Source organism: Onthophagus taurus, chromosome 5 (assembly GCF_036711975.1).
Source record: "Onthophagus taurus isolate NC chromosome 5, IU_Otau_3.0, whole genome shotgun sequence".
NCBI classification, from domain to species: domain Eukaryota; kingdom Metazoa; phylum Arthropoda; class Insecta; order Coleoptera; family Scarabaeidae; genus Onthophagus; species Onthophagus taurus.
Genome location: NC_091970.1, coordinates 3,516,124 through 3,534,210, shown reverse-complemented (window position 1 = coordinate 3,534,210; position 18,087 = coordinate 3,516,124). Strand labels below are relative to the sequence as shown.

At 34.2% G+C, this 18,087-nt stretch overlaps 2 protein-coding genes and 3 long non-coding RNA genes across 8 annotated transcripts in view; 1 reads left to right on the top strand and 4 right to left on the bottom strand.

The window, feature by feature from the left end:
* Positions 1 to 16,059, top strand: part of LOC111426374 (uncharacterized) — a 29,055-nt gene extending 12,996 nt beyond the window's left edge. Inside the window, exons 2-5 of one of the 3 annotated variants that reach the window (XR_002707823.2) lie at positions 10,732 to 10,810; positions 10,876 to 10,944; positions 11,107 to 11,673; positions 11,726 to 16,059. This is a non-coding gene — a long non-coding RNA (uncharacterized lncRNA). Of the gene's footprint in view, positions 1 to 10,731; positions 10,811 to 10,875; positions 10,945 to 11,106 lie in introns of all 3 variants that reach the window. The other 2 variants (XR_002707822.2, XR_002707821.2) reach the window with 2 other exon arrangements.
* LOC111426372 (kielin/chordin-like protein) overlaps positions 1 to 17,944 on the bottom strand; it is a 30,411-nt gene extending 12,467 nt beyond the window's left edge. The window contains exon 1 of the mRNA XM_023060863.2: positions 17,681 to 17,944. Within this exon, the coding sequence (XP_022916631.2) occupies positions 17,681 to 17,738 (58 nt within the window). The 5' untranslated portion in view covers positions 17,739 to 17,944. The remainder of the gene's footprint in view (positions 1 to 17,680) is intronic.
* Positions 1,034 to 3,524, bottom strand: LOC111426371 (casein kinase I-like). 2 transcript variants are annotated; one of them, XM_023060861.2, is made up of 5 exons: positions 3,077 to 3,524; positions 2,935 to 3,023; positions 2,481 to 2,752; positions 1,731 to 2,423; positions 1,034 to 1,234 (listed from the first exon to the last, which is right to left on the bottom strand). In XM_023060861.2, exons 2-5 carry the CDS (start codon positions 2,997 to 2,999, stop codon positions 1,197 to 1,199), a joined length of 1,068 nt encoding a protein of 355 aa, XP_022916629.1. In that variant the 5' UTR covers positions 3,000 to 3,023; positions 3,077 to 3,524; the 3' UTR covers positions 1,034 to 1,196. The 2 variants fall into 2 exon arrangements, with proteins under 2 accessions (XP_022916629.1, XP_022916630.1); XM_023060862.2 differs by having other exon boundaries at positions 2,481 to 2,757; positions 3,077 to 3,520.
* Positions 9,630 to 10,396, bottom strand: LOC111426375 (uncharacterized). The gene is made up of 2 exons (XR_002707824.2): positions 9,986 to 10,396; positions 9,630 to 9,925 (listed from the first exon to the last, which is right to left on the bottom strand). It is a non-coding gene; the product is annotated as an uncharacterized lncRNA (long non-coding RNA).
* On the bottom strand, positions 16,085 to 16,517 carry LOC139429774 (uncharacterized). Its single transcript, XR_011640357.1, has 2 exons — positions 16,298 to 16,517; positions 16,085 to 16,245 (listed from the first exon to the last, which is right to left on the bottom strand). It is a non-coding gene; the product is annotated as an uncharacterized lncRNA (long non-coding RNA).
* Positions 17,945 to 18,087: the final 143 nt, after the last annotated feature.

Genomic DNA, 18,087 nt, shown 5'->3' with positions numbered 1-18,087 from the left:
TTTTGTAGTGTCAATTAAACCGTAAATAAATGTTAAGTAAGGTTAGTTTTGTTTATAAATGTCAATCATTTTATACTAGCGCTGTTACTATGTAGAACTAACACTATCTAGAGCTAGATCCATTTGGGTTTAGCAAGTTTCAAGTCGTTAGAGCCACAAGTCTCTAAAGACAGCTAAACCCAAATGATTCTAGTTCTAGGTATAGTGTTTGTTGTAGTTTTACACTTGCACTGTCACTAGAACTAACATTAGAACTAGAAATATTCTAATAATTTTTTTGACACATGACATTGACATATTTCAAACCTTTTTGTCAATTATAATTTATGATAAAACTTCATGATAAATTAATATTACATTTTACAAAGTTTATTTTTTGTTAAAAATAACATTTATTAATTAATTTGTAGGTTATAGACGTTGATGTGGAACCATTCGACGTTAACACATCAATTTCCACTTTTCCATCGTACATAGTCAGTCAATTTAACGTTGCGGTTTCAGGTAAATCACTTTGCCGTCGATTCGATTATGATGGGCGTCCAATTATGGCACGTTTTAAACGCAAAGGGATTTAGTTGTTAAAGCCTCAAAATCCGTTCCAAACTCATCAAACGCCGGTATTAGTTCATAATGAAATTTTACGTGTCACCGCGAAATCTAAAACGAATAATGACATCACTCAAAATTTCATTTTTATCGTACAAATAAAAGTTTCAATTCGATACAAACCCAATTAGAGTTCAACTAGAATCGAGTTTATCCGCGTTCAATCAAATCAAATTTTTCTTAGGACTGCAAAAACTATTCAAAATCTTATTTCGTTTTTACTTATAATTCGTAAAGGAAAAGTAGCTTGTTAAAGGCTCCTCAAAGTACCTAATTACCGTAATATGGGAAGAGAACAATGAGGGAAGGGCTGGGGTTGACTTGGAAAGGACTATCTTTCGTCTAATATCTTCTTAGATTAATGGGAGTAGGCGCTTTGATCCGAATTCCTTTGTGATCCATATTTCGTTACACAAAGTTAAAATCAAGTTTTAAAAAGGATTTATTGAAAAATAAATCATTTTATACAATGTTATTGTTGTCCCCTTTCGTTTACTTTTTTAATTTATTTTTTTTATGTTAGGGGTGTTTGATAAATATCTTACCTAAATTAGAACAAAAAAAAACTTAATGTCCGTATCAAACTTTCACTTATTCGACAAAGACGCTTTTGATCCGCTAACACCTAAAATTTTAATTCAGAATTAAATCGAAATACAGTAAATTCTCGATATAACGGACAAAATATTTTTAAGTCATACTATTAAATGTGTGTATTAGTCGTGTTACAAACCATATTTTACATATTTTAGAAGTAAAAAATGAAAATTGCAAATTTTGAGCTAAGGGAATGACTTTTTACAATCGTGTAATTTTTTTTTGCTACTGCCAAATTCGAATTGAGTGTACTCATCGTGTTCCTTAAGTCATTTAGAACATCTTAGGAACAAAAAAAATAAAAAGATTAAAATTATGAATTTAAAAGTTAAGGGACTAAGTATTTTTGTCATTTCCAAAATTGAAATGTGTGTGTTAGTCGTGTTACAAAGGATGTTTTATATATTTTAGAAGCAAAAACTAGAACTAACACTAAACCTAGAACTAGAAAGTTTCGGGTTTATCCGTGCGTCGTTAATCCGTTATATTAAGGTTTTACTATAATAAAAATAATTGTTATTAACCTGTCCAATCGAAGACTCCATCATCAACGAATCCCCTCTTATTAAATAAATCTTTAAACATATGCCTCAAATATTGGTAATCGGGGGTTTCAAAAAACTCCAACTTCCTAACATATCTTAAATAAGTTGCCATTTCTTCTGGGTGGCCGTCACATAACGATTCAATGGGAGTAGCCCTCTTCGTATCCCCAATTCTTTGATACCGCTCCTTTAAAGTATCCGCTTTCAACCCTTGCCACGGTAAAGACCCCCTCAAAAAATAAATAAACATATGCCCAATCGCCTCTAAATCATCCCTCCTCGATTGCTCCCTCCCCAAATGCGTGTTAATACTCATATATCGAGCAGTTCCCGTTAAAGATTTATGCTCCCTGTAGGGGATGTGCTTATTAGTTTCTTCGTCAATGTATTCTTTGGCTAACCCAAAATCGATTAGATGGACGATTTTTTCTTTGTTCGATTTCGATCGGCCGATGAGGAAATTTTCGGGTTTGATGTCGCGGTAAATGAGGCGTTTGCTATGGACGAATTCAATCCGTTCCAAAACTTGATCCGCCAACATTAACACCGTTTTCAAACGGAAATGGCGGTTGCATAAATTGAAGAGATCCTCCAAACTTGGTCCTAAAAGTTCTAACACTAAAGCGTTGTATCGACCGCCGCAAATTCCTATGTGATACACTTTCGGTATTCCTAAATTTAATAAAAATTAATTTAAAGTCAATTAATTTAAAAATTTTAAAAAATTACCTTCGTGGGGTCCCATAATTTTATAAAATCGATATTCGAGATTGAGTTGCGGCGCTTTAGTTTTCATCGGTTCTAATTTGATCGCAACGTGTTCGTTGTTGTAAAGATTCTTTCCGAGGCGAATTTCCCCGAAATTTCCGCTCCCGATTTTTTTACCGACGCGAAAATTCGGCCCGACCATTAAGGCCGGCGAACTGGTCATTGAGAACGTATCGGTCATTATTGTTACGACAACGGGTGTTTCTTCCGTGCAAAATTCGTCGTCTTCTTCGCTAAACTTAAAAAACGAACCCGAATTCATTTTTGTAATGAAACAGTCTTAATCAAACCCGACGTTTAACTGTTTCTTAAAAAAACAATTCGAACCGTATAAAGGATTTTCAATGTTTGGTATGCACGATATCACATAAACAAAACGATACACGATACGATTTCTGATAAATTTTTAACTTACCTATCGGCTCTATTACAAAACCTCTCAAATACGTTTGATTCGATGAACCACCTCAAAAAATGCATAACTTGATTACTATAATGGGCATTCTAAAATTGAATTTTTCTTAATTAATTAATTTTAAAAAAATCGTTTTAATTACCTTTTAGAATTGCCCATTTAAAACATCATCTAGCAACCCGACATGTTTTATCTCGCTCAAATATTATAATCGAATACGTTCCAAAACGTTTCCTTCTACGATTACCAATCGAATGAGAAATTTCTTATTAAAAAAAAAACAAAACGTCTCGTGAGTTTAAAACGTTTCGAATTTACAACGAATTTTGACAAGGGTAACGTTTTTTTCAACGTGACATTTGTCTACTTAGATTAATATTGTGATTGCTATTGTTACGAATAATCTCGAAAATCTGTTACTGATTTTACCGATGCGAAAGCCACAGTTCGATCCAGCGGGGGTGTTTCGCGTTTCGAATTCCGATTGCGGTTCGGGTCCCCTTCCAAACCGCAGATTTTCAATTTTGCTTCCGACCCTATTCTGCGACCGATGCGATCGTAAAGAAGTAATAGTTTCAACCGCGATTATTATCTACATTTTTAGTTTGTAGTTAAACGAAAAGGTTGGTTAATTAAACGCATGTCAATTTTTTATTTTGAGGTTATAATACAATACACGCCATCTTGTTTTAACATTATAAAACATTCAACATTGTCCTTCCGTAACCATACCTGGGGTTAATTAGGATTTAGAAAATATGATAAATATCATTATTGATGCTTTTGCTCAATATCGTTTATAATATTGCTCTGTATTATCCTTAACATCTTTAATTATCATGTAGTTTGTAAATACAGTGAGTATCAAAAGAGTTCAGGTTATATAGAAATCATGTATACAGGATGTGTCAAAAAGAATGTGAAATGCAAAAATTGCTTCTGCTTAGCGCAAAACATCTGTGAACATTAAAAAATAAAATAAAAAATTGTCGATAAAGTAAAACGAAATGAATTCTATAGAAACTAATATCGTTATGTTGAAAAATTTATGTGATGACAAAACATTTTGCTAATTGCAAACGCAACGAAAACATCGCAACACAACACATGGCGGCCTTAATATCGAAATAAAAGCGTCGCCAGTTTGAAAAATTGTTCCTATTCGAATTTTCTCCGTCCCCCTCCGAAGGTTTAAAAATAATTACCGCCGCCTTTCGTGCTGGTAGGTGCGGAATGGAAAAAGAACATCGCGCAAACGTGACTGGCTAACGGCTCGTAAATTTCGCGATGCTTTCTCCCGGGTTTCCGGAAACCCCGCTGCGTACTTGGGAAACATGTGTGATCGCTCGCGATAAATTTACTCCTGAACCCAAGTGAGATTTAAGTATCTCTACTTTACTAATCCATTAGAAATGGTTTTGTTCGGAATATATTTTTAAATTTGATTTCTGAGTCTGTGTAGGTGAATTTCCGTGGTGAAACGAAATCAATTGATTTTTTTCGGTGTGCAGGAACTAAAAAGTAATTAAACGTCGACATGTGATGGAAGGTCAACGATAACGTATCAAATAAAAAAAAATGTTGGAAAAAAAAGTAGAAAATAATTTACGTCAAGTGTTAGTAAAATTGATGAAATGATGGGGTAATTTATTAAAGTACAACTTGGGAACCATTTATTAGCCGTGTTTCTAGGAAGGAAAAGCTCTTAGCAAAACGGCCAACAAAAGCAACAGGGTTGCAAAAAAAGAGGATGTAACAAAAAGCTGGCATAGAGCAGCTGCGTCCCGAAATCCTTTTGGGATTACGCCAGATTAAGATTAAAGATCTCGAAAAAGGGATTGTCGAATCGATTTACAACTTTTTTTTGTGCTTCATAATTTATGAAATTTAACCGAACAAAACTATTAACCACATAAATAGCCAAAGAGAAAGAAGGAAAGAGAGAGAATAGGTTTGTACAGTACACAATTGAGCGCACAAAACTTTTCCCAATTATCTCAGTCCGAAGTTTATTTCTAGATGGAAAACTTTAAGTTCCCCCAACGGCGATTTACAACCGCAATTTCTCTCTAATTGTGAGAAAAAAAATCAGGACTAATTAAAAAAATTAATATAGTAAAACCTCGTTAGATAATATATAATGTTTTTGTCATTGCCAAAATTGAAATGTGTGTATTAGTCGTGTTACAAAGGATGTTTTATATATTTTAGAAGCAAAAAATGAGAATTACAAATTTTTAGCTAAGGGAATGACTTTTTGCAAACGCGTAATTTGTTTTTGCTACTGCCAAATTTGAATTATGTGTACTCATCGTGTTCCTTGAGTCATTTTGGACATCTTAAGAACAAAAAATAATTGAAAAATTAAAATTGCGAATTTAGAAGTTAAGGTATCAAATATTTTTGTTATTGCCAAAATTTGAAATATGTGTATTAGTCTGTTACAAAGCATGTTTTATATATTTTAGAAGCAAAAATTAGAACTAACACTAGACCTAGAACTAGAAAGTTTCGGGTTTAGCCGTGCGTCTTCAGACGCTATATCGATGTTTTACTGTATTTATATATTTTTTTTTTTGTAAAATATCAAAAAAGTTATAAAGAAAAATAAAAAGAAAAGAGACATTTTTCAATTTAAAATCGGTCCACAATGGAATAGCTCCAACAAAGTAACGGATTTTTTCCCGGATGGTTGTCGTAAAAAAAAGAGGAGAACGGAACCGAACGAAACGTTTTGACTCGGCGCTCGTTGTAGTACTCGAAACGAAAGCACGTTATCGGTAGAAAACCCCCTCGTGTAGTAGTAGCTCGAGGTTACGAGTTTCTGTGTTACAAAGATTGTCCTACCCTGTATCTTAAAGTGTCATCTGTTGGAGAAACGACGCCGCGAAAAACCCGCTCCCTGAACACCAAGCCAGTTAAAACTCACCCTCTCTACATTTTATATAAAACTCTCTGTACACGATAGGTACAATTTTATTTTCCACGCAGATATTATTGATTTCATTCCGAAAACGATCACCTTCCGACCTTTTCTTTTCTAATTGGGGGTAATTAGGAGGAAGTCACGTGCCTGAAAACGTCTCTCCCGTTACTCGGGTTCTGTCTCGAAATTGCGGTGGAAATCGTAGTCTGGGATGTGGCCCCAATTCACGATCCAACGGGTTTCCTCTGCCAATGGAGAATATCCCTTTTAATGGCACCTGTCGTCTAATGTTCCACCATTGCTTTGAAAGAGGTGGAACCTTTTGAATATTCAACGATCATTTTATAGATGATGACCCAAACAATAGAGAGTAATTGATAACCTTCAAAAATTTCACTTAGCAAATACCGGGAATATCATATAACTCAATATATGATATTCCCATAACTATAGTTACTGCAATATATGAATGCAGTAACTATAGTTATGGAACTACTATACACTTGCACTAAACCTAGAACTAGAATCAATCGGGTTAGCCGTCTTAAGAGACTAATGGCAAAACCCGTATGTTTCTAGTTCTAGCTCTAGTGTTAGTTCTAATGACATAAAATTAGAACTAGCACTAGACCTAGATCTAGAAACATTCGGATTTAGCCGCACGTCTTTCAAGACGGCTAAACTCGAATGATTCTAGCTCTAGGTCTTGTGTTAGTTCTAGTGATAGTGCTAGTGTAAAGCTAACACTAGAATTAGAAAGTTTCGGGTTGTGAAATTCACTACATTTTAAATCCTATTACTAGTAACTAAAATACACAACAAACAATAATAACCATATTTTGCGTTAATGAACGTTTGCGGTATACAAAATAAACAATGTAACACAATTTTCAAGTATACAGGGACGTTGCCTAAAATAGAGGAGTTGATGCACAGGTGCAATAACGTCCGTCCATATACAGACACGTGTCCACAACGTTAACGAATCTAATGAATGAGGGGTCCAATCGGATCGGGGTTTCGGCTTGCCCCGGCAACGGCGTAATCAAGGCTTGAACAAAGGTTCGTACAGTTTGTTGTCTGCGGATGCCGTTCGGGGTTTGTTGGTTTTATCCATGGGACGCGCAGAATGTTTGCCGAACTCTAATTGGACTCTATCGCACACTGTCCCAAAATAACTCAGAACCATTCGATCGCAAACAAATCGACACCTTTACATAAAATCATTTTAATTTTAATTAAATTAATTTTTTGGTACGAGAAATTCGAAAAATTTCAAACCCGTCGTGTGTTCATTTCACCGAAAAAACCGAATTAACAATCGGACCAGTCAAAAATCGAAAGAGGCAGCGCGAATATTTCATTGACTACCGACAGATGGCCAAACTACCAACACCAACGTCGAGTTGTGTCTAAAAAATAGGACATAGAATCGGCACGTGCCGCGGGCACAACCACGCTTTTGATTTACGATACTTTGATCGCTGCGGCATCGTAACATTTCTGGCTTTATTTTTTTTTATTTTGGATGACGTAGCGATGAGAAATTGCCGATAACGTGATTGCGATGTCCGGAGCCATTTTGATTGAAGATGATTAATCGCTAAGATTTAATGACAAATATTTTTTAATTACCATTTTCAATTGAATTCGCATTGAGACACTAAACAACTCAGCTCAATGAATAGAACAGAGTTTATGAAAGGTCAACACGTTGTGAATGCTAAAAGATAAATTCGTAGAACGCTGATCACGTCCCTTGAGTTACGTGATACTCAAGGAGGGGTAGTCCACGTCTAGGAATGAGGAAAAGGGTAGGCGGAGCTGAAGTCGAACGAAATTATAGGAAGAAAACTTTTCTTTAATTAACTTTAAGAAAAAGCTAAAACATTTTAATTAATTTAATCGTCTCTGTATATCTGAGTCCCTATACATATATGTATTCTAGATAAACATCACGTGTATCAACCCAACACACAACTCCAGAGTAAATATTGACTGACAAATTACTACGCATTCATAAACTAGATGGATTATTATTCAGTCTCGATTTGACACAGATTTAAATTAATTAAAAAAAGTATTCGTATTTGTTAGAATATTCATGAAACACGCATGATGTGAGCTATATGAGCGCCATTAGATCCCTCATCGAGTATTCCAGATCGAACAGAGGACCGTGTACCTTAATTATTCAAATCGGAAGAGTCGAGTGTGATAAACAGGGCTTCGGTAATGGACGATGAGTGCTCAGGTGTCTTCTACGGTTTCCACGAAGTACCAAAAGCAATTAAGTCGATGATATTGAAAAAGAAAAAAGTGCACGATCCTACTATTTAGGTCGCGCAAGTGCGCTCATCGTAAAATGCGCAAGAGAAGTTTATGTTTAATGTTTTATGTGGGCTTAAATCTTTTCGTATCGTCCCGTGCATCAACGGATTTTTGGATTTTCCGGGCTTATACCGATTAGAATATTCTTTTTACAATTTTTTTAAATTTTTGTTATCTTTATGCATAGACAACGCATAATTTTGTCTCGATAATCAGATAGGAAATGAAAAATCCTTTAAAATGAGCCCAAACTCGATTAGATTATTTTAAAAAATACCCGAGATAACCTCAAAATTAATTACCGGAAGTACTAAAAAAAATGGCGGCCGAAATATTGAAAAGATCGTATATCGGTTGTTTTTAAAAATAACTTAATCGTGTTTGGGCTCATTTTAAAGGATTTTTAATAAAGATTAAGAATTTTTAATAATTAATTTCTTTTTATTAAACACATTTTTTGATTAATCTTTTCAAACAATTCTGAAATGATTTTAAAAATTTTTGTTGGAATTTCATCTTGAATCTCGTCTCCTTTTACGTTAAACATATGGACGAATGTGAGATACGATATTTACCTTTCAAGTGTGCTTTCAAGATGGGGAGAAAAGGAAATTGCACGAATTCCTTCTTCGTACAAGTAATTAAAACTACCCTTCCTCCTCCCTCTCGCTCTTTATTAAATAGGGCGTCGAGGGAGATATTTTATCGAAGTGGAAGAAAGGTGGTATGAGTTCGCAACGTGGAAAATATTTTTCACCTGCGCCGCCTTTAACGTTTTAATCATAATAATAAATATAATCTATTGTAAGAAAATTAATCTGATCAAAACGAAACGGGGGTAATAAATCAACGCAGTAAATTAACCTCGAGGAAAGAGAACAGCAAATTCGAAACCGGGCGGCGGCAAATCCTTCGTCTTAATAGATTGGCGAAAGGGAACCGGAAGTGGGATTTAGCGATTCCACCTGATGCCTCGTTATGCGGCAAATCCAGGCAAAAGCCCGCGTCACTCTCGAAAATATATATGGTCGAACTTTTTTATGTGTCTGCTTTTCTTGGGGGGAAATACGGTTAAATATTCCTTAATAAAAGTTTATAAGTGATAAAAATATAGGTTGGGGAAAAGTTAAGAATGCAAACTTTTATGTTTATTTAACATTCTGTGCTAACAAACAAACAATCTCACCCTATTTGAAAATTCTTTACGTATTTATAGCGATAGCAGGAAGCGACTACTATCAGAAATATTTGATGTTTTCACCCCATTCTTTATGCGGAGCACAAGTCCGAGAAAATCCAGCAGAACCGAGAACGAGTACCAACCGGAAAGCAATCTGGCTGTCTTTGTGCCGCGCCGGTTTCTAAACTCAAAACGAACGATATGAAAGATGAAGTCTTGTTTGCATTCGTCTTGCAACATCTTAAAGCAAATCCTGACTCGTTTTACCAAAACCTTTATCTTTATTCAGAAAATAAAATAACAAATAATCCAATTGTTGATGGAAACCTTCAAGTACACGTCACATTTCTGGTTGGTTTCTGAATACATCGTAACAATTACCCTACCAGTTGCTTAATTACAAAGACGACGTTGAAACGTACTGAAATATGAGACTGGGTTGTCTTTGGAATGTTCTCGTAACTTGATGGTTTGGAACTTGTTGACGTCGATTTATTATTATGAGTAATTAACTCTACGAAAATATTTTCAAACTAGAATTAAAAATAACAAATCTAAAAACAAAATGTTACATCAAAGCATCCATGTAATAACACATAAACTTTTCATTACACCTTGATCTTCTTTCTCGACGAAAGTCTTTCCCGGCTCGAAAAGTACCAGTTTGACCCCAAGGAGGGGGACAACTCGACCCGGGGAGTCCCCAAATGAGGGTGTTCCGAATTTACGATGACAGGGTCTTCTAGAAGCAGAACGCGCCGCTTGTCACAATAAACTAAGTCCCAGCGACTAAGGGTTATTGGGTTCATCTCGAAAGCGTATAAAGACCACCTCTTCTCTCCTATTCGTTACTAAAATAGTGCCGACGACGATGAATTTTCTATGGGAAGGTTGGAAAACTGCTTATTGCTAACCCCTTAAATCGACGATATTACTAAAAAAAATTTTAGATTGATGTTAAAAGATATTAAATAATAATAAAAAAAAGTTAGGTTATATTTTCTGTCAAAACTTTACTGAATAATTTGATACGGATAATTACCGATAGATGGAATTAATTGATTTTTGATCTAATTTAAAAAGCGATTTTAAAACATTTTTTCATTTTTAAACTTTTTTTTAATAATTCAATTTGATCATTACGCGATTAAATAAATATTATATCAAAAAATTGAAAATTAATTTTATTAATTATTATTGATGTACTTTTGGCTAAAAAGTAAACAATACCAAACAATTTAGATTAATTAATTAATTTTAATTCATTGAATTAACTTAATTGTGCAATTAATCGTATTCAATAATTAATTTTATTAAATTAGTTGTAAAATAATTACATTAGGACAAAAATCGGTTTCAGATTACATCAAAATTCGTGACCTTGAGGGTTTAAACAACATCTTTGAAGATTAATTTCGTTAAAATAAATAATTAAATGGGTAAGTAACAATAAGTTTATTTTGGTTAATTAAAATTAATTTTAATAACTCGTTTGTTGTTGTAGATTCATTTGCGCTTTGGACAATAAAATTGTACCTAAAATAGAAGAAATTCTTCGTTTTAATCCTTTGGGGTAAGTTTTTTTATATCTCGAATTAATTTATATACTTTTTTATGATTCATAACTATTGCTAATCTTAATATTTATAATAATACTTATAAACGAAGATGATAATCTATATTTTTTGGGTAATATTTTTTCTCTTTGAGGGAGATTGAGGATTAAATTTTTTAGTAGCCCTGAAACGTGCCGACAGAAGCCGTTGCAGATATTTAGAGCAGTTGTTTGGCATAATGGTGGTAAGCGGGATGGAGATAACCGTTTAAAACAGAGGCGAGTGGTTGCTTGTATAGCGTAAATTCTAAAAATGCCATCACCCCGTAAACCCGCCAAACTATCCAGATAAAATCGCAACCAAAAACAGAGAAAGATTACGCTTGGATACCACCGAATAATAATAACTCATATTCACAACAACAAAGGAACATTTTATTGATTTAAAAACAACAAATTTAATCAAATATTTACGTTATATGTGGTTGGATGGGAAATTATTCGAATAATTAATTAGAAAGGTATTTAACGATGACATTTAATTGGGATTTTAAAAACTAATCTTTCAAATGTGGTGTTATTACTGGTTTCGCGTCTAATTAGTGAACTGTGTATTGCCCCTTTCAATTAAAGCTCCGGGAACTCGTTATTTCCAACTAACAACACGTAAAATCAACAATCATGATACCAAACCGTAATAAAACTTTAAACAAGAGGGGAATGCGTCATCACAACTCCAAAAACACGGTATAATTTCAAATTGATTTTCGTTTAAAAGTTAAAATTAATTATTTTTTAGCGCCATCTATTGAAAAATAAAAAAATTAAGTGACAGTTTTAAATGTTAAATTTTCATAACCTTATTGTGAGTAATAATTCGAGTAATTCACTAGTCTATAAATATTTATGATATGACGACCTATATCAGGTCGTAGATTTCATTGATCGATGTATTTCCCGTCGGGGCAATTTCTAGGCACGTATTTATTCGTCTATTTATGATTAATGGCGTTTTACCGCTACATATCATGAATTTAAAACCATAATTTTACTATTTCAATGGAAATAAATACTTTATTCGGAACTAATCTTATAATTGAATAATAATCTAAAGGTCAACAGCAACAATAGAATGACGAAAGGGCACGATCCAATCCAGTTATCGTCGTCGTCGTCCCTTGGTGAATAGGAAGGACAATGCACCTCCTCCAACTGATTTATATACACGTGAAGCAGCGCGCAATCTGGTATTCCCCGAAACGGAGCCGCCGCGACACAATTGCAACTAAAACGGGCGTATATCGCTCTCCACCCAACTCGTCCCGGATTAAGCACTATGTTACACCGTCGACAGCTTTAAAAAAAACCCAACATAGAAAGCCCTTCCCAAGGACAATGCAAGAACCGGGACAAAGGAAGCTACTACGCCGTTGCGAAAGAGGATGATGCAGACGGGGTGAAATCGTCTACACACAAAGATAATCGGAGCGAAATGAAAAAAGATATCTTTAAATTTAAAACGAATCAATCTTTTTCGAGATGAAACAGAATGGATAATGTGGTAATCCATGAATTTTAACGTTGAATTACCATGTAGCCACGGACCGTTAACCGCTAACTCTCCCGAGTGGCGACTCAACAGCCCCTCAACTCCCCTTTTAGGGGTTTATGTATGGATGTAACATGATCGAACCGTCAGAAAATATGTTCGGGGCTAAATCAAAATGTATAATGGACAATTTCTGTGTTATATTGATCAAAAAGGATATTTTCACCATAAATAAAATACATAAACACAAGATCAGTAAAAGTGTTATGGCGAATCCTTGCGGTTTAAACATTGGGGGGAGAAAGGATATTTGTCATATAGTTCTGAAATAGATTGATGACTTCGCGTTGGATGACTGGTCCCAGATTTTCCCTCGTCTCCCGTCGACGTTGGTCCCTTTTGATTGCTTTTCGATGGAACCGGACACTGCGAACCAACCAACCCCACCTTAAATTCTCTACTCTCCCCCCAAAATCCAGCTTCCTTGGTAAACTTCCCTTTTTGTTTTTTGGAAAATTAACTCCATCAAAAGACATTATCCATTATCCCTTATCTGCTATGGACCGGCGAGTTTCGAGATCGTTTGTATTCATTAGCTTCGTAAATTGATGCGAAAAAAATAACAAAATTAAAACGGGGGGTTTTAAAAATCGTCGAATATGATTTTAACGTTGGATAAAGTCAATTGAATTCGTGTGAGCGACAGATGTCACATTAAATCAATGCTTTGAATTCTCGCGCACGTGGTGGCATCCGATATAATTTACGCACCGTTTCCTAATTTAATTAATATCGCCGACAGTTACGATCGCATATAGTTCGCGCCATGCTTTGATTTAAACAGTTATAGTGAAACACAATCTGTTATAGTATCGATTATAACTCGAACGTAGAAATTTAATCAAAAATTATTAAAAAAATTTCTTGAAACAACAGTTTTGTAGGCAGCGCACTACCAAACGATCTGCACGTACTCTTTAAGAAAATCATAGAGTGCAGGAGGATACCAATGGAATGGAAAGGAAGTGTGATCATTCAAGTGTTTAAGAAAGAAAGTAGAAAAGACCCAGCAAACTATACGATGACATTTAATTATAGATTATGTTGTAAAAAATCGCATTTTAATCGTTTGAGATATTTCTTTGGCGAGAATGATAGTGTTCACAAGACCTATTGCAATGGAAACGGCTGACAGATGAAAGCCACCGCACATAGGGAGTCCTTTGTGCAACGAGAGGAGTTATTAAAACCGCTGCACAACCGACATTTTGCGTGTTTCCATTCCTTAATAGAACAAAAAAGATGCATTCCGTTTAAATTAACTATTCCAAACATTAATTAATTAATAGAAAAGTAATTTATTTAACGCTTTGGATGTATTAAAATGTATTAATGAGGGCAAATTTTAATTAAGTAAAAAATATATAAAAGAATGAAAATTTCACGACCCGCTGCAATCTGCTATGCGGCGTAATTTACCTTCATTTGGTCCTATTCGCTAACAAGGGAGGCAATTAATAACGCAGCGTTTCCAATAAAGCTCAGGAACCTGCAATATTATGCTAATCCGGCCGTAATATTAATTATAATAATACCGAGGCTATGTAACCAATATGGAACAAGTCCATAAAGCAAGACTTTTGTTTTAAAACGTGATATTTCCTTAAATTAATAAAACATTTGTTTGATTCTTTACAATCGCGCTCGTTGCGCTGTAAATTTCAGTTCGAAAATGGTTTTCACGTGATTTAACGATGCAAATGCAATTTTTTACACCCCATCGAACCATAAATCTCGATCGAATTCGCAGTTTCAAGTCCCAACCTACCACAGTACCTTTACCATTTTAAATTCGAAGCTATTCGAAGCTCTACGCCGGCGATGTGTTTCAAAGGTGAAGGATAAATTTATGGTGCCTCGAACGACAACGCGAAATTTAAGATATTTATATATTTATTTATGAATTGGATGAACGTTAAAGTTAAAATAAGAAAGAAAAATTAATCTTGACGCTTTTTAAGACGGAAAGGAAAAAAAATAATTAGACAAGACGGGTCGTGATAAATTGAAAAGGAGCTTTCATTATTTATCTCTGAAACCATCGCTTTTAAGCTCCGCCGAGATACTAATCAGAGGGGGGAAATAAAAAAATTTTGCTTCTTTTATGCGCTTGGGAGAACTAATAGTAGTAAATTTGAAAACTCAAAGTGCGGTCAAGGAAAATTAGGTAATCTTAACTTCGCTCTCGCAATTGCCTTTACACCGAAACTTACTTTGTGTTTACCAAAGTTCCCACTATCACTTGAACTTTACCCACGCATTTCCACAATGTACACGAGAAATTAATTCCTATAAAATCATATTAAATTACAGTAAAATATCGATTAATACGGGGAAGGGTGTGTCCGTTATAGCCAAAAGTCCGTTATATGAATAATTTTAATGCAAACCAATTTGGACAGCTTTATATTTATACCAAGAATTGTATAATCCAAGGGTAATGCTACATTCCGCGAACAGAAGCACAGCTCCAAGGCCCGTTCGTGACGTCAGCGCTGAATAACAATTAAAACTAGAACTAACACTAGATATCGAACTAGAAATATTCGAGTTTAGAAGTGCGTCTTCAGACTTTGCTTCTAGAATATCTAAAATAGCCTTTGTAACAAGACTAATACACACATTTGAATTTTGGCAATGACAAAAATATTATATATACAGAAATCTTTTGTGCGTTATATCGAGGTTTTACTGTATTTTATTTTACAGGATATAAAATAAATTGAGTTAAAGTGTATTTAGCGCTCAAGATATAGAGAGAGTTCAAATTGACCCTAAACCCATCAGATGATGATAACGGGTTAAAGCTCACTTTCCGGGTGCTTCGTGTCCGAGTCTAAACAAACTGGTAGGATTTGAAACTGCGAGGTTTCACGAAACGTAGAAGGATTTACTCGGGAGACAAATTGCGATAACTTTTCACGTTTCATTCTAAAAGTAAATATTTCTAAAACTATATAAATGATAACACAAAAAAAAAGATTTTGATATGTGACTTACTCTCCAAGAAATAAAGTCTTTGAGGAGAAGACAAACTCCAATTTTATAAGCAAAACAAAGGACGCTTTCCTATCCAAACAAAACTTAAATTATAGCTTGGGTCGTTTTCTTGTAAAACGGCCTAGGGGCGAAAATAAATATTTTCCTAACCGGACGATGTTGAAAATATACCCAAAGAATTTCATTCGAAAATATCCCCATATAAATGCAAACCGGATTACATACAATCAAATAAAATTAAAACCGATAAGAACAACAATAAATTTAAACACTGGTCGAGATTAATTAATTGTTCAATTAAAGGTGGAACACGTCGAAATGTCAATAGATTTTCAATTGGATTATGTGCGATGTTCTCATTGTATATTGAATCATACCCGGAACAATGTACTGTTTGACCGACTAGATTCGATGAAAATTTCAATGGTCGTTGATTATTCCGTTGGAAATAAATTAAACTTGAAAACTGAAAAGAATTAATTGCTTAATTAATAAATAAATGATTTATTTATTTTTTGAGGTTATATTCTCTTTGTAAATTTAATCCAATTTCACTCAAAATCCCATTTAATCTATTAACACCACCTAAAATTATTTAAATATTATATAAAGTGATTTAATATATTACATTATGTATAAATTTCTTTTGAGGTTATGTTGTTGATTAGATCGATTTTTACCTAAATCCCAATTCAATCTATTAACACCACCTAAAATTAATTAAACATTATCGTAAAATACGATTTAATCTATTCTTCTTGCCTTAAAAAGTTAAAGTGAATAAATTTATTATCAAAATCTAGTAAATACATAAATTTGACGTTTAAACGTCAGAGATATGAGATTGTTGTGAATGTAGTTATTCAAATTTAGGTTATGTTGGGATTAAGATTTTTTTTTACAAAGATTGTTAATTAATTAAAAAATAAAATAAATCGGCGCGCAAACAAAAAACTAAATTGAAATGTAAACGTTTAATATTGTTTTTATTCTGGTTTTATCGTGTAGTTTACGGTTTCGGTTGTCCGCGTTAATTTTCCAAATTTAACCCCGGAACAAAAATAAATAAATTTAAATCGTGACGGGGATATAATAAAAGTTTAATTGGTTAAAATACATTTATAACGTAAATATCGAATGGAAATGATACATAAATCGTTTTTTAAGATTTAAAAATTTTTGAGTTGGCTACATTGAAATTTTTGACAATTTGTCAAATTGTGTTGAGTGTGATGGTGTTAAGATGTGTTTTGAGATTTTTGAATGATACAACAATCAATATTTTGTTTTCAACCCGTAAGTTTATTAAGTTAGTTTCGAAATTTTTCTATATTATAATTTTTTTTACAACTTTGTAAATCAACCAGGACCATTTTGACCTCATTTCCTAACACAAATATCTCACTTCACCCACTCTCTTTCTCCCTTTTTTCCGTTCTTCTCCCTTTCAAGTTGAACCAGGTTCGTGTCATCGTTCCGGCAGTATATCTTCCCCGGTTCGGTTACATCGGCTTTAAAGGGACATTCCGGAATTATACGAGCGACATCTCCGGCATTTTTCAAGGCTCGCGTGGAAGAGCTGAGAGAAAAAAGGAGAGGTCCTTGTCGTGTGTCCCGCGGTAACACACTCTTAACTTTCCCATCCGAGAATCTTTCCCCGCAGATTCGAAAAATTTAACCAAGAATTCTGTCCCGGTCGTTTTCAATTCGTTAATTTTAAGTTTGTTTTGACAAACTGTCATTTTTGACATTTTTAACGGTTTCTTTTTTACCGTCAAAACAAATTAGTACCAACTTAAATTTAGTTGTGATTTTTAAAATTGACGTTTAAGTGTCAAAAATTGTTAAGGAACTTTGTGTGAAATTAAATGTATACGAATCTAAATCGAATCAACATCATCCCTCCGGCGACAAACACAAACCGCTTGCGGGTCTAAACTCATCCCCGCAAGTACTGCAACTGTACCCTTTAACTTGATATATGTTGGACAATTTGTTAGCAACGTCAGTAGCAGACCGCTTCGTATCGATTGTTGGGCTTTATGCTTATACCGGCGGTGTGTACGCAAATTTAAACACAATAAAAGAAAATCATTTCTTCGGTCCGTTTCAGATGTTAAACGTAAAGAAAATATTTTGACTTACGACAATTAACAACGACGCAAATTCCAAGAAGAATCCCAAAAATTTCGGTCCTAGACATCTTCGAAAACTCACAAAAACTAATCAAAAGTCTAAAAACACCAAGATTTTATTTATAATTGAGCGAGATCAACAAAAAATTAATTTGATTAAACAAAAAAATTTGTTTCAACGAATGAATCTCGGTTGGTGTCTTTTACGAAACTGAACGCGGCAGCGCTCGAATTGTATCAAAAACGAGGACTTCTCTACGTCCCAGCCACAGGTTGTCTGCGAACTTCCGGAGTTTTAGAACACGATAGGGCCACTAACGCCGGTTCGAGTTTGCGCATCAAAATCACTAAATTTATTCCTTAATTTCCAAGGATCCATCAACAAATAAGGTAAGTGTTGTTTATAATTATTAAAAT

Bases quoted from the DNA above. Each gene is read 5' to 3' on its own strand.
- LOC111426371 (XM_023060861.2), bottom strand. From the start codon at position 2,999: ATGCATTTTTTGAGGTGGTTCATCGAATCAAACGTATTTGAGAGGTTT. The intron at 2,753-2,934 runs GTAAGTTAAAAA...TTTTAAGTTTAG, and splicing joins TTTTGTAATAGAGCCGATAG to CGAAGAAGACGACGAATTTT. The intron at 2,424-2,480 runs GTAATTTTTTAA...TATTAAATTTAG, and splicing joins AATTATGGGACCCCACGAAG to GAATACCGAAAGTGTATCAC.